This window comes from Pipistrellus kuhlii, unplaced genomic scaffold (genome assembly GCF_014108245.1).
Source record: "Pipistrellus kuhlii isolate mPipKuh1 unplaced genomic scaffold, mPipKuh1.p scaffold_m20_p_2, whole genome shotgun sequence".
Classification (NCBI taxonomy): domain Eukaryota; kingdom Metazoa; phylum Chordata; class Mammalia; order Chiroptera; family Vespertilionidae; genus Pipistrellus; species Pipistrellus kuhlii.
In genome coordinates, this window is record NW_023425515.1 from 123,837,008 (window position 1) to 123,856,019 (window position 19,012).

General features: G+C 41.3%; 1 protein-coding gene across 2 annotated transcripts in view; it reads left to right on the plus strand.

Moving 5' to 3' along the window:
• The first annotated feature begins 18,109 nt into the window (after window positions 1-18,109).
• E2F3 (E2F transcription factor 3) overlaps window positions 18,110-19,012 on the plus strand; it is a 90,053-nt gene continuing 89,150 nt past the window's right edge. The window contains exon 1 of one of the 2 annotated variants that reach the window (XM_036448132.2): window positions 18,110-18,949. In XM_036448132.2, the coding sequence (XP_036304025.1) occupies window positions 18,539-18,949 (411 nt within the window). In that variant the 5' untranslated portion in view covers window positions 18,110-18,538. The remainder of the gene's footprint in view (window positions 18,950-19,012) is intronic. The other variant, XM_036448131.2, reaches the window with a different exon arrangement.

The window sequence follows — 19,012 nt, forward strand, 5'->3', positions numbered from 1 at the left end:
ATCTGGCCCACGCTAAGACAATGAGTGCCTTTACTAGTAGTTTTGAATTTGTGACTCACTGGTGGAACCCATAAGATATGAAACTAAAGATTGGAAGAGCTATTGGAAGCCTCATCTCTTGCATGTCGAGGAAGCCAGTCTGCAGTGAAAGAAATTAAGCCAACCCAACTGAGGGAAGCAGGCAAGGAGAGAAAGTTCCAGTAGTGTTCAAGCTTCTGGTTCAAGAGTCTCTAAGTCCCAGCTACATGACAACCTCTTGTGACATCCCATATCTGATCAAGTTTAAGACACCATCAGTTAAAAGATGTACCACTATAGGCTCTGGCTGGGTAGCTCAGTTGGTTAGAGCATTGTCTCTATACACCAAGGTTGTGGGTTCCATTCCTGGTCAGAGCACATACAACAATCAACCCATAAATGCATAAATAAGTGGAATAACAAGTCAATGTTTCTCTCTCTTTCTCCTTTACACTCTCTAAAACTAAAAAGAAAATATTTTTATATGCACCATTATGTTATATATGTATTTTATACAAATCAACTTGTAATTAAAGCATAATGTGCTATGAATTGTTACTCATTTTATTTCAGAGACTAGAGTCCCAGTGCACAAATTCATGCATGGGAGGGGTCCGCCTGGAAAGCCCCAATGGGGACTGGTCGAAGCCAGGCTGGCAGCGGGGAGGGATTGCAGGAGGTTGGTCGGCCTGCTCCAGCCCCGAAGCGGGGCGGCTGGGGGGGAGATTGGGGCCGGGCTAGCAGAAGAAGGGTCTGTGGGAGGTTGACCAGTCCCACATCCCCTGCATAGTAGTCCATTGAATATATACCACATCTTATTTATCCATTCATGTATTAATGGACATCTAGGTTGCTTCCATATCTTGGCTATTACTAGTAATGCTGCAATGTATATAAGGGTGTATAATCTTTTTGAATTAGTGTTTTTGTTTTCTTCAGATAAATACCTAGAAGTGGAATTGCTGAATTATATGACAATTCTATTTTTAATTTTTTGGAGAATCTCCATACTGTTTTCTCTAGCACTCATTTATAATCCCACAAACAGTGTATGAAGATCCCTAGCCCTTCACCTCCTCACCATAAAATTGCAATGCAAATTTTTACAATTAATGAAATAGAGCTGTTATTCAACTCCTCCTTGGCATCTAAGCAAATTCAAGTTGGCTTACTTGACTTACAATCACAAGAATAACTAATATAGTATAGACTTACATGTGTGAATATGAATGCAAAGATAACTTCCGACCTGGGAATAGAATATTGTGGAAAAGACATAGCAGTAACTATTTCTTCAGGGAGAAATTATTTCATGCAAGGATTATAAAGAACATAAATTACTTGAAGTAATTGTCAGTGTCTCCATTTGCTCCATATTACTTGGAGGTACTCTAGTGACCCATATTGAGGTGAAGAATTAAAGACAGTAACAACAGTTTCAAGCAAGTGAATTAAGATGTTTTCCTATAATTTTCAAACATAATTTTGAATACTGATTAATACACATAAACATCTTTTCAAGAATTAGCCAGTCCTCATAATCCATCCTCCTAATATAATTAAATTGTATTCTAACCATCAGTGATGAAAGAATGATTAAACTAAAGTAAGCTATGAAAAAAGAAAACTTGGAAGCGCTATAAATAAGCAAACTTTTCTTTGGTAACAAAGCAATTTGGAAACTCAAGTTTACCTTTGCCAGAGCAGGTAAAGGGCCCTGTAAGAAAGCCTACAGAAATTTACAAAATCAAACCACCAGAAAGAATTTATAGAGCTAAACAAGAATTCATTTGTATGTGTCCAACTGTCCTGTAGCCCACTTTTACTTTAAATTTGGCTTGTGATCTTGCCTCTGCCATGATGGGAGCTGTGAACTCACACAGTCTGCCAGATGGCAGTGGGATGCCCATTAGTTATGCATCACACGCCCTGATCAAAACTGAAATTATGCTCAGATTGAAGAGAGATGCTCAAGAGTAAGGCAATGATTAGAATTTTCTGTATTTTTACAGAAGATTTCACATAATCATTGTCCATAAATAAACTCATTCTTATGATCTGCAGACCCAAATCTGGGATTACTTCCAAAGGAACGCTTCTCATGGTTTGGGTCAAAACGTGTGTGTTCCCATGATATTCATTAGAGAATGCCATAGAGCTGATGATACTCTTTCAAGGTTATCTCAAAAAGTCTGAGAATTAACATGTAAGCTAATGCATTAAATGTTGTGCCTTTCAGAGAAGTTCTGTTCTGTAATAGGTACTGGGGAGGAAATAAAGGAATTCAGTTGCAAGGGCAGCTTATTAGAATCTTAGAGAGAATGGGCTTGATGAAAATAAATGGGAAATGCAGTGCAGAAATACTGCTAATGGGAAAGATTCTAAGTAGTTCTTTGAAAGGAGCTGAAGGATCCAACATGTATAAAAATTGTAAAGTTTATAATCTTTGAAATAAAATATAAGATTGTGTTTGTTGCTCAACAAAATCACGAGACTGTATTGTAACCATACATTATCAGTTTTCTGCTAAGCAGAAGACATTTATCTAAGGGCTTGTTCTAATTTCTTCTCTTGAGAAAAAAAAAATCTTCCTTTTTGTTGCTTAAGAAGAGCCAATCACTTTTAATGTGTTCATGGAAGCTAGTTCCAGCTCTGCTTTGAATTGTCTTTTTTGGCAAGGGGAAAATAAATAAATACTCCTAGACTTCGATTTCCCCATCTACAAAATAAGAATTAAAATGCCTGTCTTTCCCCACCCACTGAAATGCCATGAAGAAAAATGTCAGAGAATGTAATTTCAAAGGGGGAAAGCCCTGTCTCAGATGAAGAGAAGGAAGAAAATCCATCTCATATCTCCAAACTGTCTGAAAAAGCTAGACAAAATCAACAGATATTCACCATGTGTCTATTATAATTCCCAAACCAGCTCTGAGGGTAGTTTATAGACCACAGCACGCAAATGCAATAGTAGAAGTAGGGAAAGTAGTGCTGGGGTCCAGGGTGAATGTGGCCATCTAGTCATGAGGGATGCAAAGTAGAGTCCTGCTCTAATGGAGCATCCAGTCCAGTGCCCTGGAGAGCCCTGGCGCTGCAGTGTCCAAGCCTGGCTCTGCATCAGAATCGTCTAGGAAGCCTCCTAACAACACAATCTCAGGGGATCTCTCCCAGACCCAGTGGACCGGAGCATATGGAATGAAGAGGAGAGACCAGGAGAGGAGATCTGATGATGTCACTGGACTTTCCATTGAACTTGCATCAGTGTCCATGTGCCCTGATTTATGTCTAGCAAGATTTTGTTTGAACAGAGAATTGAACATCTAAAATGAAATAAACCTTGGAAAACCATGGCTTCCACTTAGTCAGGAAATTATTTCTAGACTTTCATTTATTAATTTATTCACCTATTCATTCAGCACATGTTTATTGGATGCCTGTTGTGGCCTTAGGGTCTCAGCGGTGAACACAGTGAAATTCCAGCTCTTATGAAGCTATCACTAACAAACACTGGCCATCCAGGCCTCCAGCTTTTGGTGGATTTTTTTAGGTTTTACTCTTTAACTGAACCAGATGTCCTTCCCATAATTCCACACATTCCTTATTACTTCACCCCCTTCCTACCACCCTCTCCAGAAAGTCATTTCTAGTTAGTCACAAACACAGATTGTAACATTTGCTCATCTGAAGTATATTAGTCCCTTCATATTTCTGCCATTGGTTTTGAACCAGGCGGTATAGTCAAACAAGTATGTCTGTGTAACATGTGCTTGTTCCCTTGTTTTGTTTTCTTCTGTTTTATATTCAGTATGACATGTGGGAAATATGTCTTAGTGCAGGATGTTTACATGTCCATACCTTGGGTAGACATGATTTGATGGGCAACATAGACATAGGCAATCAATCAACAAATACATATGGAGACATTATTGAACATGGAAAGCAATGTCTTCATTCTCAAGAAGCATATCAAGTCTCTTGTGAGGGACAACTCAGTAAAGGTGCCCGTGACCTACTCTCTCTGTTCAGTAATTTGAGAAGAGGAGAAGGAAGATTTTAAAAGTTACAGGTAAATTATTTCTTCTTGGACTCCAAAGCCAAAGGGACTGCCTCAGCGTGAACAATTTCGCATTAGGTTCCGTGTGTGATGCAAGAACAGGACTAGTGGACACTTAGACGGATAAACTTTCACTCTTCCTGGTGGATATTGCACGCGCTTTGGGCAGGATGAAAACAAGGTTGACTCTAGATAAACCACTCAAAGGGAAGGTGGTCCTCTGAGTGTCTCTTTGTCCTCTGTTTCTCCTGCTCCCCCTCAGGTGGGTTTTCTCGTGGCCTCATCAGCCCCAACACCCATCTTTCTTCTGTTCCTAGAAAACTGTTCCCCAAGACCTGGCTATGTGTCCTGCCTTCTTACTAGGGCAAGCATGTCCAACTCCCAGTCCTGGGGCGCATGCGGCCCACAATGAATATTTTTGCATCCCAGGTAATATAATGGTATGTAAGAAACATTTTAATAAAAAATTTCATAACTTTATTTTTACAAAATCCTGTTATACATAATTATTAATAACTAACTACAAAGTTCACTAATGACTGATTACTATAATCATGTTGCATTCATTTCCCTTATGCACCTTGTGTGCAGGTGCACTATTTCTCTCCACTAATACTAGCAGCGAATATTTTAGCAGCCAATTGCCATGTCATTAGTCTTGGACTGACTTGTTTGGTGTGCGCAACAGGAAATAGTTTGCTTTTGGAGAACAAGAAAAATAGGTTTATTTGCATTACACTTATTAATTTGTGCAGTTATTCAGTGTCTGGTAAGTTAATGTTCAAGAAAAATACTAATTTTTATTAAAATGTTCTATTATTTTATGTTAACAGTTACTCATTTATTTCAGCCCTTTGAATTCAGCATGTCTCTAATGAAATAAACCTATGTCTCTATGAAAATTGAAGCTTTTGGTTTTTTTTATGGCCCACATAAACTTAAACATTGTTTATTTGGGCTATGGTAGCCTTTGAGTTTGACATGCTTGTACTAGAGTATGAGGATTCAGCATTCATACCTACTCACAACTTCCATTCATTAACAGGGTGGATCCAGCTAGAATGTAGCTTGTCAAAGAGAGAAGATGCCTTTCCCTGATAGAGAATGACCACTGTCCATGTAAGAAGTCTACCAATATCTCCAACAATCCTGCAAGATCTTCTTGTGATTTCACCACCACCAAATTTAGCCTCTAAATTTGGAATTTTTAGCTAGAATACAAAGGTATGTTAATATTACTCATTCATAATTGAGGGTGAAGTAAAAAGAAAGAAGGTCAAATAATCATAATAATGTTTTTTCAAAATAGGAAATGCAGAATATAGATGCATGCAAAAAGCAGCTGCTAAAACTCATGAGAAAGAGGTTAGTGTAGGTTAGGTAACTTAAATATCAGTCTGCTTCTTGGATTCTCCCTCTAAGATCACCCCACAAATTCCAAATCAGGTTCTTTCAGAGCACAACAGCCCACTGTGACCAAACTCCCTACAACAGGCCATCCCCAACCCCAAACTACTTCAATAAAAAAATTTACTGACCTTCTTCCAAGCCTTCTTCTGCAGAAAAGAAAAAAAATTAATATATACTCCAAAAAGTATCCATGCTTTATAAACTTTCCACCATAGTTTAAGTTGAAAAATATAGATAAATATTTCCACTACTATGATGTGAAAATATTTCTCTATACGTTTCCAATAAAATAATCTTGGAGTTAAAAATTTTTTTTCTAATAAAATTTTAGGGAAAATAACCTTAGGGATTAAATATCAATTATTTGTTCTTAAACTAAGGGCATAATATTTTTCTTTGATCCCTTAAACAATCATTGAGTAACTGAAAGATAAAAATCACAGTATTTCTGGCTTTTCATAAAAGCTTTAATTTTGTTTTGAGGAATTTAAGATATAAACAGAAAAATTTATCCTGACCAAAAGAATGTGATCATTATCTCTATATATAAAAGCCTAATATGCAAAGTATCCCCTCAGGAGTTCGACTGACTGGAGTTTGATCACTCACTATGATGTGCACTGACTACCGGGAGGTGGAGTAGAATGAAGGAAGACCCCAGCCAGCAACTGAGGAAGGGAGGCCCTGGCTGGCACAAATTTTGTGCACCAGACCTCTAGTTTATGAATAACTTGTTAGCAAATGTGGTTACCTTTCTAACATAGAATTTACCTGATATATTAGTGTTCTAGAGCTGCTGTAACTTGGTGGCTTAAAATAAGAGGAATTTATTGTCTCAGAGTTCTGGAGGCTGGAAGTTGAAATCAACTTGTTGTCAGAACCATGCTCCTTAAACCTTTAGGGAAACTCTCCCTTGCCTCCTCTGGTAGTTGTCAATCTTTAGCATTTCTTGGCTTGTAGCTACATGTTCCCATCTCTGCCTTGACATTCTCCTTGTGTCTCTGTGTCTTTGTATGGCCATCTTCTTATGAGGCTTCCAGTCATATGGGATTAAGGGCTCACTCTATTCCAGTATGATATTATTTAACTTAATTAACTATATCAGCAATTATCTTATTTCCAAAATGGTCACTTTCTGAGATACTAGTGTTTAGGACATTGAGATCTTTTTTGGGGGGTGGGAGGAACACAATTCAACCCATAACATTTGGGATCTGCGATTTTATTTGAGAATGACTTGGAAACTAGATCTTGTTGTCTAGAGAAGTTGGCTACTCAGTTGAAACCAGTGATCCATAGGCCACTGGACTCCCATTTAGAGTGACATGCACTGTAGAAGGATAATTGAATCAGAGTATGAACATTTGAGTTAGAAATTCAGCTCAGCCACCTAACAGGTGTGACACTTAGAGCTTGGCATTTAATATGTGTAACTCTCTATGTCAAGTTTTTCAGAACATTAGAAGCATCTATATATTGTATTACAGAGGGTAAAAGCTCCTAGCCTAATTGTTCACTATAAATGTTTTTTAGAATTTTAAAACAAGAATACATATTGTAAAAAATTAAAATATTTTAATGTATAAAGCACAAGGCTTTATAATCTGCAAAGTACTCACAAATTAAGATGCCATTATATTTAATAAAGCATACCCGATGACTTAAAAATACTACTATTTCTTTTAAAGTGCCTACCACCTTATATTTCACTTGTATGAATAAAGCATTGGAGACAATTGTTCATAGCATTCTCACAGTTCCATATTCTACTTCTTTCTTTTCCTCCTTTACCTTTCACCTTTTACATTTGTTTTTCTATTGTTTTTTCTCTTAGGGATTCTTCTTCACTTAAGGGCATTCCTGAAAACACACAGGATGCTCTAAATTACATGCCTATCCTTGACTGAAGGTTTTATTTATTTTTATTTTTTGTGTGTGTGTGTGTGTGTGTGCGCGCGCGCACACGTGCACATGCATATACACACAGACAAAGGAGCACCTAAAGGGATATACTCTCACTTCTCCTTATGGATATCTCTCCAGCTTTGGGCAGGATGAAAGTAAGGTCAACTCTAGGCTAAATGAAATTACAGGGGAAGATGTCCCCCTGAGCTTAAAGACTTAGTAATCAGGCCTGGATCACATTCCTAACCTTAAAGTAGAGATAAAAGGGGTCAGCTTTAACTAAATCACATAGTTCATAGCTGTGGGGAAGAGGGACCAGAAAGCAAAAACAGAAAATGCATTATTATATGTATACTAGAGGCCCTGTGCATGAAGATTCATGCACTAGAGAGGGGTCCCTCAGCCCAGCCTGCCCTTTTCACAGCCTCAGGGGTGGGAGGCAACCAGGCAATCAGGGGAAGGTGACACCCCATCACACCTTTGCTGCTGCCACTGACAGCACTGTAAGCCATGGGCAGCTGCCATTTGAAGCTTGCCTGCACCTTAGGCTGGCCCTAGGTGGCTGGGGGACTGAGAGGACTGGGGGACTCTGGAGGCAGGTGAATGCCTGCTGCCCCAGTGGAACTAAGGGAACTGGGTGCTCCCATCTTGTGGCTGTAGGCACCACCATCTTTGAGGGCGTGACAGTCAATTAGCATATTCCCTCCTTATTGGCTGTGGACGTCACCATCTTTGTGATGGTGTGAGGGTCAATTAGCATAATCCGTCTTTATTAGATAGTATCTGCATAAGATTACCACACCCACATACATCTATTTACCCAACAAACATTTACTAAGCATGTAGTATGTGCTAAGCACCAAAACAAACAAACAAACCCCCACAAAGTTGACTGAATAAAGAAACCTACTCTCAAGATGTTCACATTTTCATGGAATAGAGAAAAATAGAAAACAATAAGAAATTAGTGGAGTTTCATTTTAATTCACATGCTTTGGAAAAGGAGAGAAGAAGACATCTAAGTCTATCTGGGATGTCTGGTCTAATTCACTGTGATGTCTCACTCAGATAGAGCAGAGGTGGGTACACTATTTCTGAAAAAGGCCAGATAGTATTTTCAGCTTTACAAGTTAACTGCCTCTGTTACTACTATTCAACTCTGCCCTACTAGCCTGAAAACAACCATAGACAATATAAAAACAAATGTACTTGGCTATCCTATATAATAAAAGCCTAATATGCAAATCGACCAAACTGCAGAATGACTGTCACTATGATGTGCACTGACCACCAGGGGGCAGACGCTTAATGCAGGAGCTAATCCCAGCCAGCAGGCCCCAACTGGTAGGGGGGGGGGGGGGTGGAGGGGGCAGGGCCAGTGATCAGGTGGCACCAGGCCAGCCATGGGGGGTGCCAGCAGCCCCCCCCCCCCCCCAATTATCCCACTGGTTGCCCCACAGATCAGCCCTGATCACCAGCCAGGCCTAAGGACCCTACCTGTGCATGAATTTCATGCACCGGGCCTCTAGTGATCTAAATGAAATGTTATTAATGGAAACCAAACTTTGAATTTCATTTAATTTTTCATGTATCATGGAATATATTCCTCTTTTTTTCCCAACCATTCAAAAATGTCAAATGTGTAAAAATCATTTTTGCTGACAGGCTGTACAAAAACGGACTGTGGATCAGATTTGGCCCAGGGTCGAGTTTGCCCATCCCTTACCTAGATGATTGTCACAGTCCTGGCCTCTCCAATACATTTCCCATACCTCAGCCAGAGTCTTGCTAATAGCAAATCTTACCATGTTATAACTCTGTTGCAAGAGCTTTTCGTTGCCTTCAGGTTAAATTCTAAACGTCTTGATGACTATTTATAAGATTCTTGCCCGACCAGTGTGGCTCAGTAGTTGAGTGTTGATCCATGAACCAAGAGGTCCCCAGTTTGATTTTGGTCAGGGCACATGCCCAGGTTTCAGATTTGGTCCCCAGAAAGGGGTATGCAGGAGGCAGCTGATTGATGTTTCTTTCTCATCAATGTTTCTATCTCTTTATTCCTCTCTTTCCTCTCTCTCTAAAATCAATAAAAACATATTTTATATAAAAAAAAGATTCTTCACAATCCCCTGCTGAATCATTTTCATTTCCTTCAATGAGCCATGCATGTTCCCTGCTCCCGTTCAATGTTGCCTAAATAATTGCCACTCATTCCTCTCCCAATTCCCTCCTCTAGGAAACCTTCCCTAAACTCTGCCCCAAGCCGAAACCGGTTTGGCTCAGTGGTAGAGCCTCGGTCTGCGTACTGAAGGGCCCCGGGTTTGATTCTGGTCAAGGGCATGTACCTTGGTTGAGAGCACATCCCTGGTGGGGGGTGTGCAAGAGGCAGCTGGTCGATGTTTCTCTCTCATTGACGTTTCTAGCTCTCTATCTCTCTACCTTCCTCTCTGTGAAAAATAAATAAAATATATTAAAAAAAATAAAAAAGCAACTCTGCCTCAAGCCAGGATTAGGTGTCCTTCCAGTGTTTTGATAGCATTGTGTATTGCTTCACATTGCAGCACTTATCATATTACAATTATTAATACATAGTTACACTATTATTTATTTTTTTCATATTCCTAATTGATTTCAGAGGGGAAGGGAGAAGGAGAAAGATAAAACATCAATGATGAGAGAGAATCATTGATTGGCTGCTTCCTATACACCTCACACTGGGGATTGAGCTTGCAACTCAGGCATGTCCCCTGACTGGGAACAGAACTGTGACCTCCTGGTTCATAGGTCGATGCTCAACAACTGAGCCACACCAGCCAGGCAAGTTATACCATTATTGTAATTCCCTACTTGCTAACTTATATCTTCAAGCTTGATGTGAAATGAGACTGCAGAGTTAACTGAGAACTTACAGGCTAAGATAAGGAGTTCAGCTCTAATTCTTTAGATAATGGGGAATCCTAGAAAGACAACAATTGTTAAGTTTACATTTAGAAAGTTCACAGAGATCTCATTTCCCATGTAGATAGTCTAGAATTAAATTAAAGTTTCTGGAATAAAATAGAGTAGATCATTTTTGGCAGTAGAGTTTATTGGAATTCTTTTCTTTTTTTAAAAATATATTTTATTGATTTTTTTACAGAGAGGAAGGGAGAGGGATAGAGAGCTAGAAACATCGATGAGAGAGGAACATCGATCAGCTGCCTCTTGCACACACCCTACTGGGGATATGCTTGCAACCAAGGTACATGCCTTTGACCAGAATCGAACTCGGGACCTTTCAGTCCGCAGGCCGCAGGCCGCAGGCCGACCCTCTATCCCCTGAGCCAAACCGATTTCGACAGAGTTGACTGGAATTTAATGCCAATTTCACATTAGGAAATAAATTTGGACTCTGCAGCAACAGTTCATATAAAAAATAAAGAACACGTGAATTAAGAAAATGTTAGTGAGATCTGACCCAGGGCTCAGTAGGTTGGAGCGTCATCTCATACACCAAAGGTTGTGGGTTCAATTCCTGGTCAGAGCACATACCTAAGTTGGAGGTTCCAACCCTGTGCATATGAGGGGCAACCAATTGATGTCTCTTTCTCTAAAATTAATAAAAAACAAACTAGTATACTCAGACCCTAGCCAATTTGGCTCAGTGGATAGAGCATCGGCCTGCGGACTGAAAAGTCCCGGGTTCGATTCCAGTCAAGGGCATATACCTTAGTTGCAGCTCCAAGCCCTGGTTGGGGCATGCAGGAGGCAACCAATCATTGTGTGTCTTTCACATCAGTGTTTTTCTGTGTCTTTTCTGTGTCTCCCCCTCTCCCTTCCACTCTCTTTAAAAATCAATGTAAAAACTATCTTTGGGTGAGGATTAAAAACAAAACAAAACAACATAAACTTGGGGGTAAGATTTAAAAAGAAAGAAAGAAAGAAAATGTTAGTGAAACATAGTGGAAGTGTATATATGAAACTCAGGAAAAGTGGCCAGGTTGGAAATACAGAATTAGAAGAAGCCATACCCTATAGATAATACGTTGTCTGATTCACTAGTCACATATGGCTATCACATATGACTATTTAAATTTGAATTTAAATTAATTAAATGGGTAAAGGGGATCAAAGCTACAAATTTCCAGTTGTTGAGATGTAATGTACAGCATGGTGACTATAGTTAACAATTCTGTATTGCAAAAAATAAGTAAATAGAACAAAAAGTTCAATTCATTGGTCACACTATCTACAGTTGATGTGATCATCAACCACTTGGGGGAAATGGCTACTGTATTTGATAGTGCAGGATTATAGAACATTTTCATTGTTGTAGAAAGTTCTATTAGAAAATACTGCATTAACTTTTTGAGTATCTCCCTGGATAATCTTGAAGTTTAGCTAAGGTCAAGATTATCCAGGGAGATACTCAAAAAGTTAAACGTAGTGCTCCCATATGACCCAGATATTCCACTGCTAGGTATATATCCAAAAGAGTTGAAAGCAGGGACTTGAACAAATATTTGTATACTAAGGTCATGACAACATTATTGACAAAAGCCAAAAGGTGAAAGTAACCCAAGAGTCCATCAACAGATGAATAAACAAAATGTGGTGTATACATACAATAGACTATTTCAGTCATGAAAATAAATGAAATTTTGATATATCTCACAACAGAGATGGGCTTTGCAAACATTATGCTAAGGGAAATAAAGCGGACACAGAAGAACAAATATTGTATAATTCCATTTTATGAGATACCTAGGGTAGTGAAATTCAGAGACAGAAAGTAGAAGAGTGATTACCAAGGACTCGGGGGGCGGGGGGAGTTATTGTTCAATGGGTATAGGGTTTCTGTTGGGGAGGGGATAACAAAAAGGGTTTGGGGATAGTGGTGGTGGTTACACAACATTGAGCATATTTACTTACAAGTGGTTAAAATGATAAATATTGTGCTATGTGTATTTTGCTTTAATAATAATGATAATAAACCTCAAGAATAGATTTTTAAGAGAATAAAAAAGAAAATAAAGCCATCAAAAAAAAAAATCCAGAAAGTCAGGGGAAAAACGGTAAACAAGAGGTAGTGCTGTCAAGGAAACCAAGGTGGAGAAGAAAAAGCAATTTTCTACCCACAGGCCCATTTATAGTAAGTTGCCAACAATGTTCCCTATTTAAAACCCACAAGAAAGAGGTATAACCAGACTACCAACTCTGCAAAGGTAGCTTGTGTTCCGCTGTGTCCTCCCATTCAGGATCTCATTCCAATCACTGCCTATGTGAACAGAGGATCTTGACTCCACTTCTCTTCTTCAGCTAGCATTTTCAAGTTTTGTTTTGTGTTTTTTTTTTTGTTTTGTTTTGTTTGTTGTTTTTTTCCTGAGAAATGGAAAAGGATGTAGCTCAGAACTTTCCTTTTGTTTGTGGGAATGTTTTCCTACATGGCATTGTTTCAATGCCAATCCAATGTGTTATGTTCAAAACTAGTGAAAAGAAAAGGGAAAGGACACCTAAAGCCAGTGGTGAGGCAGCAGCATTCTTCCATTTCTCCTTACCCTCACGGGGAAAAAGGGCATCTATAAAACCAAAAATTCCTGGACAAGATTTGCTACACAAATTGGTAACAGAGTAGCCTCACAATCCCAAAATACTAACTGGAGCAAACCACCAACTGTGTGGTATGAGGAAGGAAGAACTGAGTGGTGCCTGTTGGACCTAAGAACAGCAGGAACCCCAAAGAGCCAGAAGATGGTGGGAATGCAGGCTGGTGCAGCCACTGTGGAGAACAGTATGGAGTTTCCTCAAAAAGTTAAATATGAAACTGCCATTTGACCCAGTGATCCCACTTCTAGGAATATAGCCTAAGAAACCCAAAACATCAGTCAGAAAGAATGCATGCACCCCTATGCTCATAGCAGCACAATTTTATACCAGCTAAGATCTGGAAACAGTCCAAGTACCCATCAGTAGATGAGTGGATAAAAAGCTTTGTAAAAAAGACAGCATGAAGGGACCTGGAGAGTATCATGCTAAGTGAAATAAGTCAATCAGAAAAAGACAAGTATCACATGATCTCACTCATATTTAGAATCTAAGTAACAAAATAATCTGATGAACTGAGTGAATCCAGAGACATGGAAACATGGATCAGAGTGAGGAATCTCAGAGGGAAGGCATGGCCCATGGACACAGACAATGTGGCAATGAGGGCCTGGGGCTGAGGGGGTAGGGGAGGCGGGGTTGGAAAGAGTCAGTGGAGGAAAAGGGGGGAATACCTAATACTTTCAATAATAAAGAATTAGCAAAATAAATAAATAAATAAATAAAATTATTAAATTTATATATATATGCATGCCAGCAGATCTTCACTGTAGTGAGAGTGGACTGATGTGGGAAGGGCAGCTGAAACTGAGAGGCGTTTGGCCTCCTAGAGCAGGCAAGAGCAAGGGATAAGGAAGGAAGTCTGAAGGGACTGCAGAATTTTCACATGCCCCTCTCAAAACTGACCCTGAGGGCTCCCTTTTAAGACAGGAAGGCACCATCAAGGAACCGCTGACAAAGGAACCCAAATTCATCAGGATAGGGACAAGAGAGATGAAGGAAAGGGAAGTAGGAAGTGCAGAGGGCACAATAGGCTGAAGTAGGAAGTGCAGAGGGCAGGAGAAAGAAATATAATATCAGGGAGTGAGCTTCCATATTCAAGAGCTTCCATATTCATTAGAACATGGGCCTCTGTGAAGGTAGACAAGTTTATCTGAACCCTCTCACTCTAGGAGTCCAGGAGTACTAATTTCACATGCAAATGAGCAACAGAAGAATATTGAGGACAAATATCACATATAACTATTATAAGAAAAAAAGAAAGCAAAGAGTATGAATGACTGCTAAGATCATCGAAAAGTGACAAGCAAACATGTGCCTCAGATTTACCAGAGGAATAAAACCAGTCTGATCCAGACTGTGGATCCAGCTGCAAATCTTCAGGAAATAGAGAACAGAAGAAAATGATCAACTGTACCATGAGTGTGCAATCGGCCAAATTCCTTAAATGAGTTTCCTGGAGCTACTATAACAAATGACTGCAAACTTGGTGGCTTAAAACAACAGAAATTTATTCTCACAGTTCTGGAGGCCGGAAGTCCAAAATCAAGATGTCAGCAGGGGCCTTAGCTGGGTCCCTCAGTTGGTTAGAGTATCATCCCAATACTCCAAGGTTGTGGGTTCGATCGATCCCAGGTCAGGGCATGTACAAGAATCAATCAATAAACACATAAGTGGAAAAACAAATTGATGTTTCTCTCCCTTCTCTCTCTGAAATAAATTTTTAAAAGAGGTTTCACATGATTTCCTCTGTGTTTCTCCTCTGCTCTTCTAAAACAAATGACATTGAACTTAGGCTCCTCTCTAGTCCAGAATAACCTCATTTTGAGATCCTTACATTAACTATTCTGCAAAGACCCCTTTTCTAAACAAGGTCAAATTCACAGTTTCCAGGGGACGTATCTTTTGGGAGGGGCTGCCATTCAACTCATTACATTCTTCAAGATACGTTCTAAGGTAAGTAAAAAAGGTGGATGAGGAACCATAGGTTAAGATAATTAAAAAAGTACCAACATGTTTTAAATGGACTTGGAGAAGTGATGAAACTTCAGAAGGGGTGTAATGAGAATGGGGCATTTGAAATGGGTGCAGATCAAGTTCTATTTCTTGACCAGGTGGTTGACAAGAGTGTTCACTTTATAATAATAATTTGTTCACCCAAATATATTTTATTTGGTTTTCTGGATCTTTATTTTACCATAAAGTTCTGTTTCAAAAACAGGCAAGGAAATACACACATTTGAAACACCTTTCTTTTCAATCCAGTATATTTTACTTTTTCCTTGGATACAAATAATCTGAAATGATTTTTATCTAGAGATTCTTAACTAAGTTGTATCTGCAAAAACCCTTTACCCAAATAAGGTCATAGTCATAGGTCCTGGAGGTTATGACTTAAATGTGTTTGGGAAGGGGTGGAGACCATTCAATCAACTACACAGGCCAATTCTGGGACAACTGTCTGCCTTGGGCCACTGTCAGAGCAAGGGAAAGGGGAGTAGTGTTTGGCAAGAGCAGTCTGGCTCTAGTGCTGGAACAGTCTAACCTTTAAGGGAAGGTCAAGAGGGCTCAGGCTTACGAGCCATCCAGAAGCTGGCCACTAACAGATGAGCAGGTTAGAGAGGGAGAGCAGCAGAGTTGACTTTATTTTATTATCCTAAACTTCTGAGTCAGATTCTATAATCCCTACTAGCCAGGACACGGCTGTGCTCCTACTCTTGGACAAAGCCAAGCTGTCACAGCAAGTGGATATCCAGGGACAGTAGGTAGATTAGAGGCTAGGAGTCAGATTGGACTACAAAGAGATGCAAAGCACAACCACACAAATAAGTAGAATCATAAATAGCTTCCACTTAATAAAAATGATGGCTCTTTGCATTTATTTTTGCTTCTTTTCATCATAACCTTTCCTATGGGTACTGCAATATGGGTTCCCATGTAACATGAGAAAACAGGATTTTAAAGATGAAAGTTATATAGCTACTGTAGTAAGTGTCAGAGCCAGAATTTAAACCCAGATTATTCTGGCTCCAAAGCCCATTATCTTTCTAATAAAGCAGGCTAACTCTCCACAAATTAATAGCCTACATCAAATTTTAGCATCCTGTCTTCCAACACCTCCTCTTTTCTCTTTGAACTCTTCCCTCTACCTTCTCATCCTGGGGTTCATTGGACATAAAAAGGTCAAATCATGTGTTTCTCTGCCAAATACCCTACATTAAAGAACATAACTTATATAAGGTAGAAGGGTAAATATTTCAACGCCTTCTGAACCTGAATCACAGGTGTGGATTTGGACTGTGAACACTTGCTCCCCTGTGGCTGTGTCCATCATGGAAGCTCTAGCAGGGATCTTGTACACAGTCCCATTTCCGAGGTTTGTACATTGTAGCATCCTCCACCCACAACCCTCACCACCACCACTAACTGCATGCTATTAGTGATGTTTTGCAGGTGGTCATATCTAAGTAATTACTAGTTTTCCCATAGGGACCTACAGTGGAAAGCAACATTGATGGAATATCAAGGAAGTTGATAACACATTAGCCTCTACCTGAACCAGGAATTGATCTGTCCTAAAGATAATGTCAGTTCTATCTGTGATAAATATTTGGGTCAATAATTGTTTTGGTACTAGGCCATGCATGGATCCTTAACTAGCTTAAATGCAACACCAAAATATAACATCTGGTGCAAAATTTAACGTTATATTTAGCTCATTCTGTTTCAGACAAGGTAATAGGACTGGAATATTAAGGAGTTTGAGCCTGAACTGACATGTCTTTTCAGGCCTTTCGTAAGATTGAGTATATGAGTTTTTGGAAATTAATAATAATATTGTAATAATAATAATAATAATGATATCTGGGGAAAGGGCTTGAGGTATTGAATCCTCATCACCCAGTGAACACCAGCTCACTAACAATTTTGCACAGTTCTCAGTGTATATGACTCATGGCATACACCATTCCTCACATTCCTGCAGGAGTTCCTTTTCCTGCTCAGTCTCATAGAGCATTCTTCAATTTTAGGTGCAATGAGTACTTGCACCAATACAAATGTCATTGACAATAATTTGATTTTTTGGGGTGACAATTTCTAGTTAACTAAAAAAAATTTTTTTTGCTTTAATATTTTGAAATAGACTTGGGTCGTCTAGTTTGCTTTTAGTCAGAGCACTTGCTAGGAAACCAGGATTGTAAAGTGCTGGTGCCCGGACGTGCAGCAGGGTTGGCTGGGAGCAAGACACCATCGCGGGGAAACGTGTACTTCTTCGGATTACTGTTGGGCGGATTATGATAGAAACCCGCAGATCAGTCAGTCCTAGGTTAGCCCTGATTAACTGCCCCGGGTGCTTCTGGGCCAGCGTGAGTTGTTTGCTAGATCCAGACCAATATTCCACTCGACAAAATAGAGTTTATTTTTACTTAAATCCAATCTAGACTAATAATGAGGCTCCCAAGAATGATCAATAATGTTAACTAAACGTTGCCCGCCATCCCGTCAGTCCAGTCTTCTGCCCCCATGCTTCCGTCGGCCCACATGCTTCTGTCTGTCAGCCTCAGCCTCCGGATCAGCTCTCGTCCCGGCATTGGCTGGATTCAGGAAGAGTGAAACCCATGATTTAAAGGGCTCCGCTTCCACCTGCCAGGTCCGCGTGGTTCCACTTGGCTTTGGCACATATTTGGGGAAATCTTCGGTGGTTCTTCATCTATTACACCGACTGGTAAAAGGAAAGGGAGTTTCCGGAGGTGTCCCCTTAGTCACCTTGACAATTTCCAAAAGCGAAACTTGCGCTCTCGATCAGCTACACTGAGTCTGCGGGGCGCGGAGTCCCTGCCCAGGTCAGCAGCGCCCATCCGGCTGGTGGGCGGGGACGAGGCGGAGCCTGCACCAGGCGTGGCCTTCCGTGGGAGAGAAGGCAAAGCTTGGCCCCGCCTTCTAAAACACCCCCTTCTCTCTCCCAGCCAATCGAGGTGGCCTATGCAAATAAGCCCTTGTCGTCCGGGTAACCATGATGCACGTTAGCCAATGGGAACCATCCGCTCGTGCTCCGGCTCTACGATTGGGACTGAAGTAAGGAGCCATAGACCCAATGGGCTGTGGGAACGGTCCTCGGCGGGTTGAGGGGCGGGGATATGCAAATATGGTTTGAAATGCCGGCGGGAAATCTGAGTTTCGCGGGAGGACCTTGGCGCGTAAACCGTATCCCTTCATTCATTGTCAGCAGCAGCTTCCTGGAGCCATTTTTCAGCTGCCGGCCGCAGCAGCCGGGCTGCCGCCGCCGCCTCGCAATCCGTTGCATCGGCCGCCCCCGACGCCTCCATCCTCCCTCGGGGCCCGATATCCGTGCGGCCGGGACCCTCTTCTCTCCAGAGCCCCGATTATTTTTGGCCCCGGGGGCCCGTGCGGTGCCGAAAAAATAAAAAAAGAAAAGAGAGAGAAGGGGCTCGGAAGCGCCGGGCGGGGAGAAGGAGGAGAGACTTGGAAACTCCGACTGCAAATAATAAAAGAAATTTGAAAAAATACATTAATATAATCTTAGCAATAAAAAAAAAAGAGCAGGAGCGAGAGATGAAAAAGGGGATCCAGCCCGCCCTGGAGCAGTACCTGGTGACCGCCGGGGGTGGGGAGGGGGCGACTGTCGTCGCCGCCGCCGCCGCCGCTGCAGCCTCCATGGACAAAAGGGCACTGCTAGCCAGCCCCGGCTTCCCCGCCGCCGCCGCCGCTGCAGCCGCTGCCGCCGCCGCCGCCCCGGGCGCGTACATCCAGATCCTCACCACGAACACGTCCACCACCTCCTGTTCCTCCTCCCTCCAAAGCGGCGCCGTCGCCGCCGGCCCTGTCCTTCCCTGTGCCCCCGGCGCGGAGCTGACGGCCGGCAGCCTCCTCTACACCACGCCGCACGGACCCTCCGGCAGAGCCGGGCTGCTGCAGCAGCCACCAGCGCTGGGACGCGGCAGCAGCGGCGGCGGCGGCCCTCCGGTAATGCCCTCCTGTCCCCACTGTCCCCGGCCCAGGTGGGGGGGAGGGTGGCTGCGGGTTCGC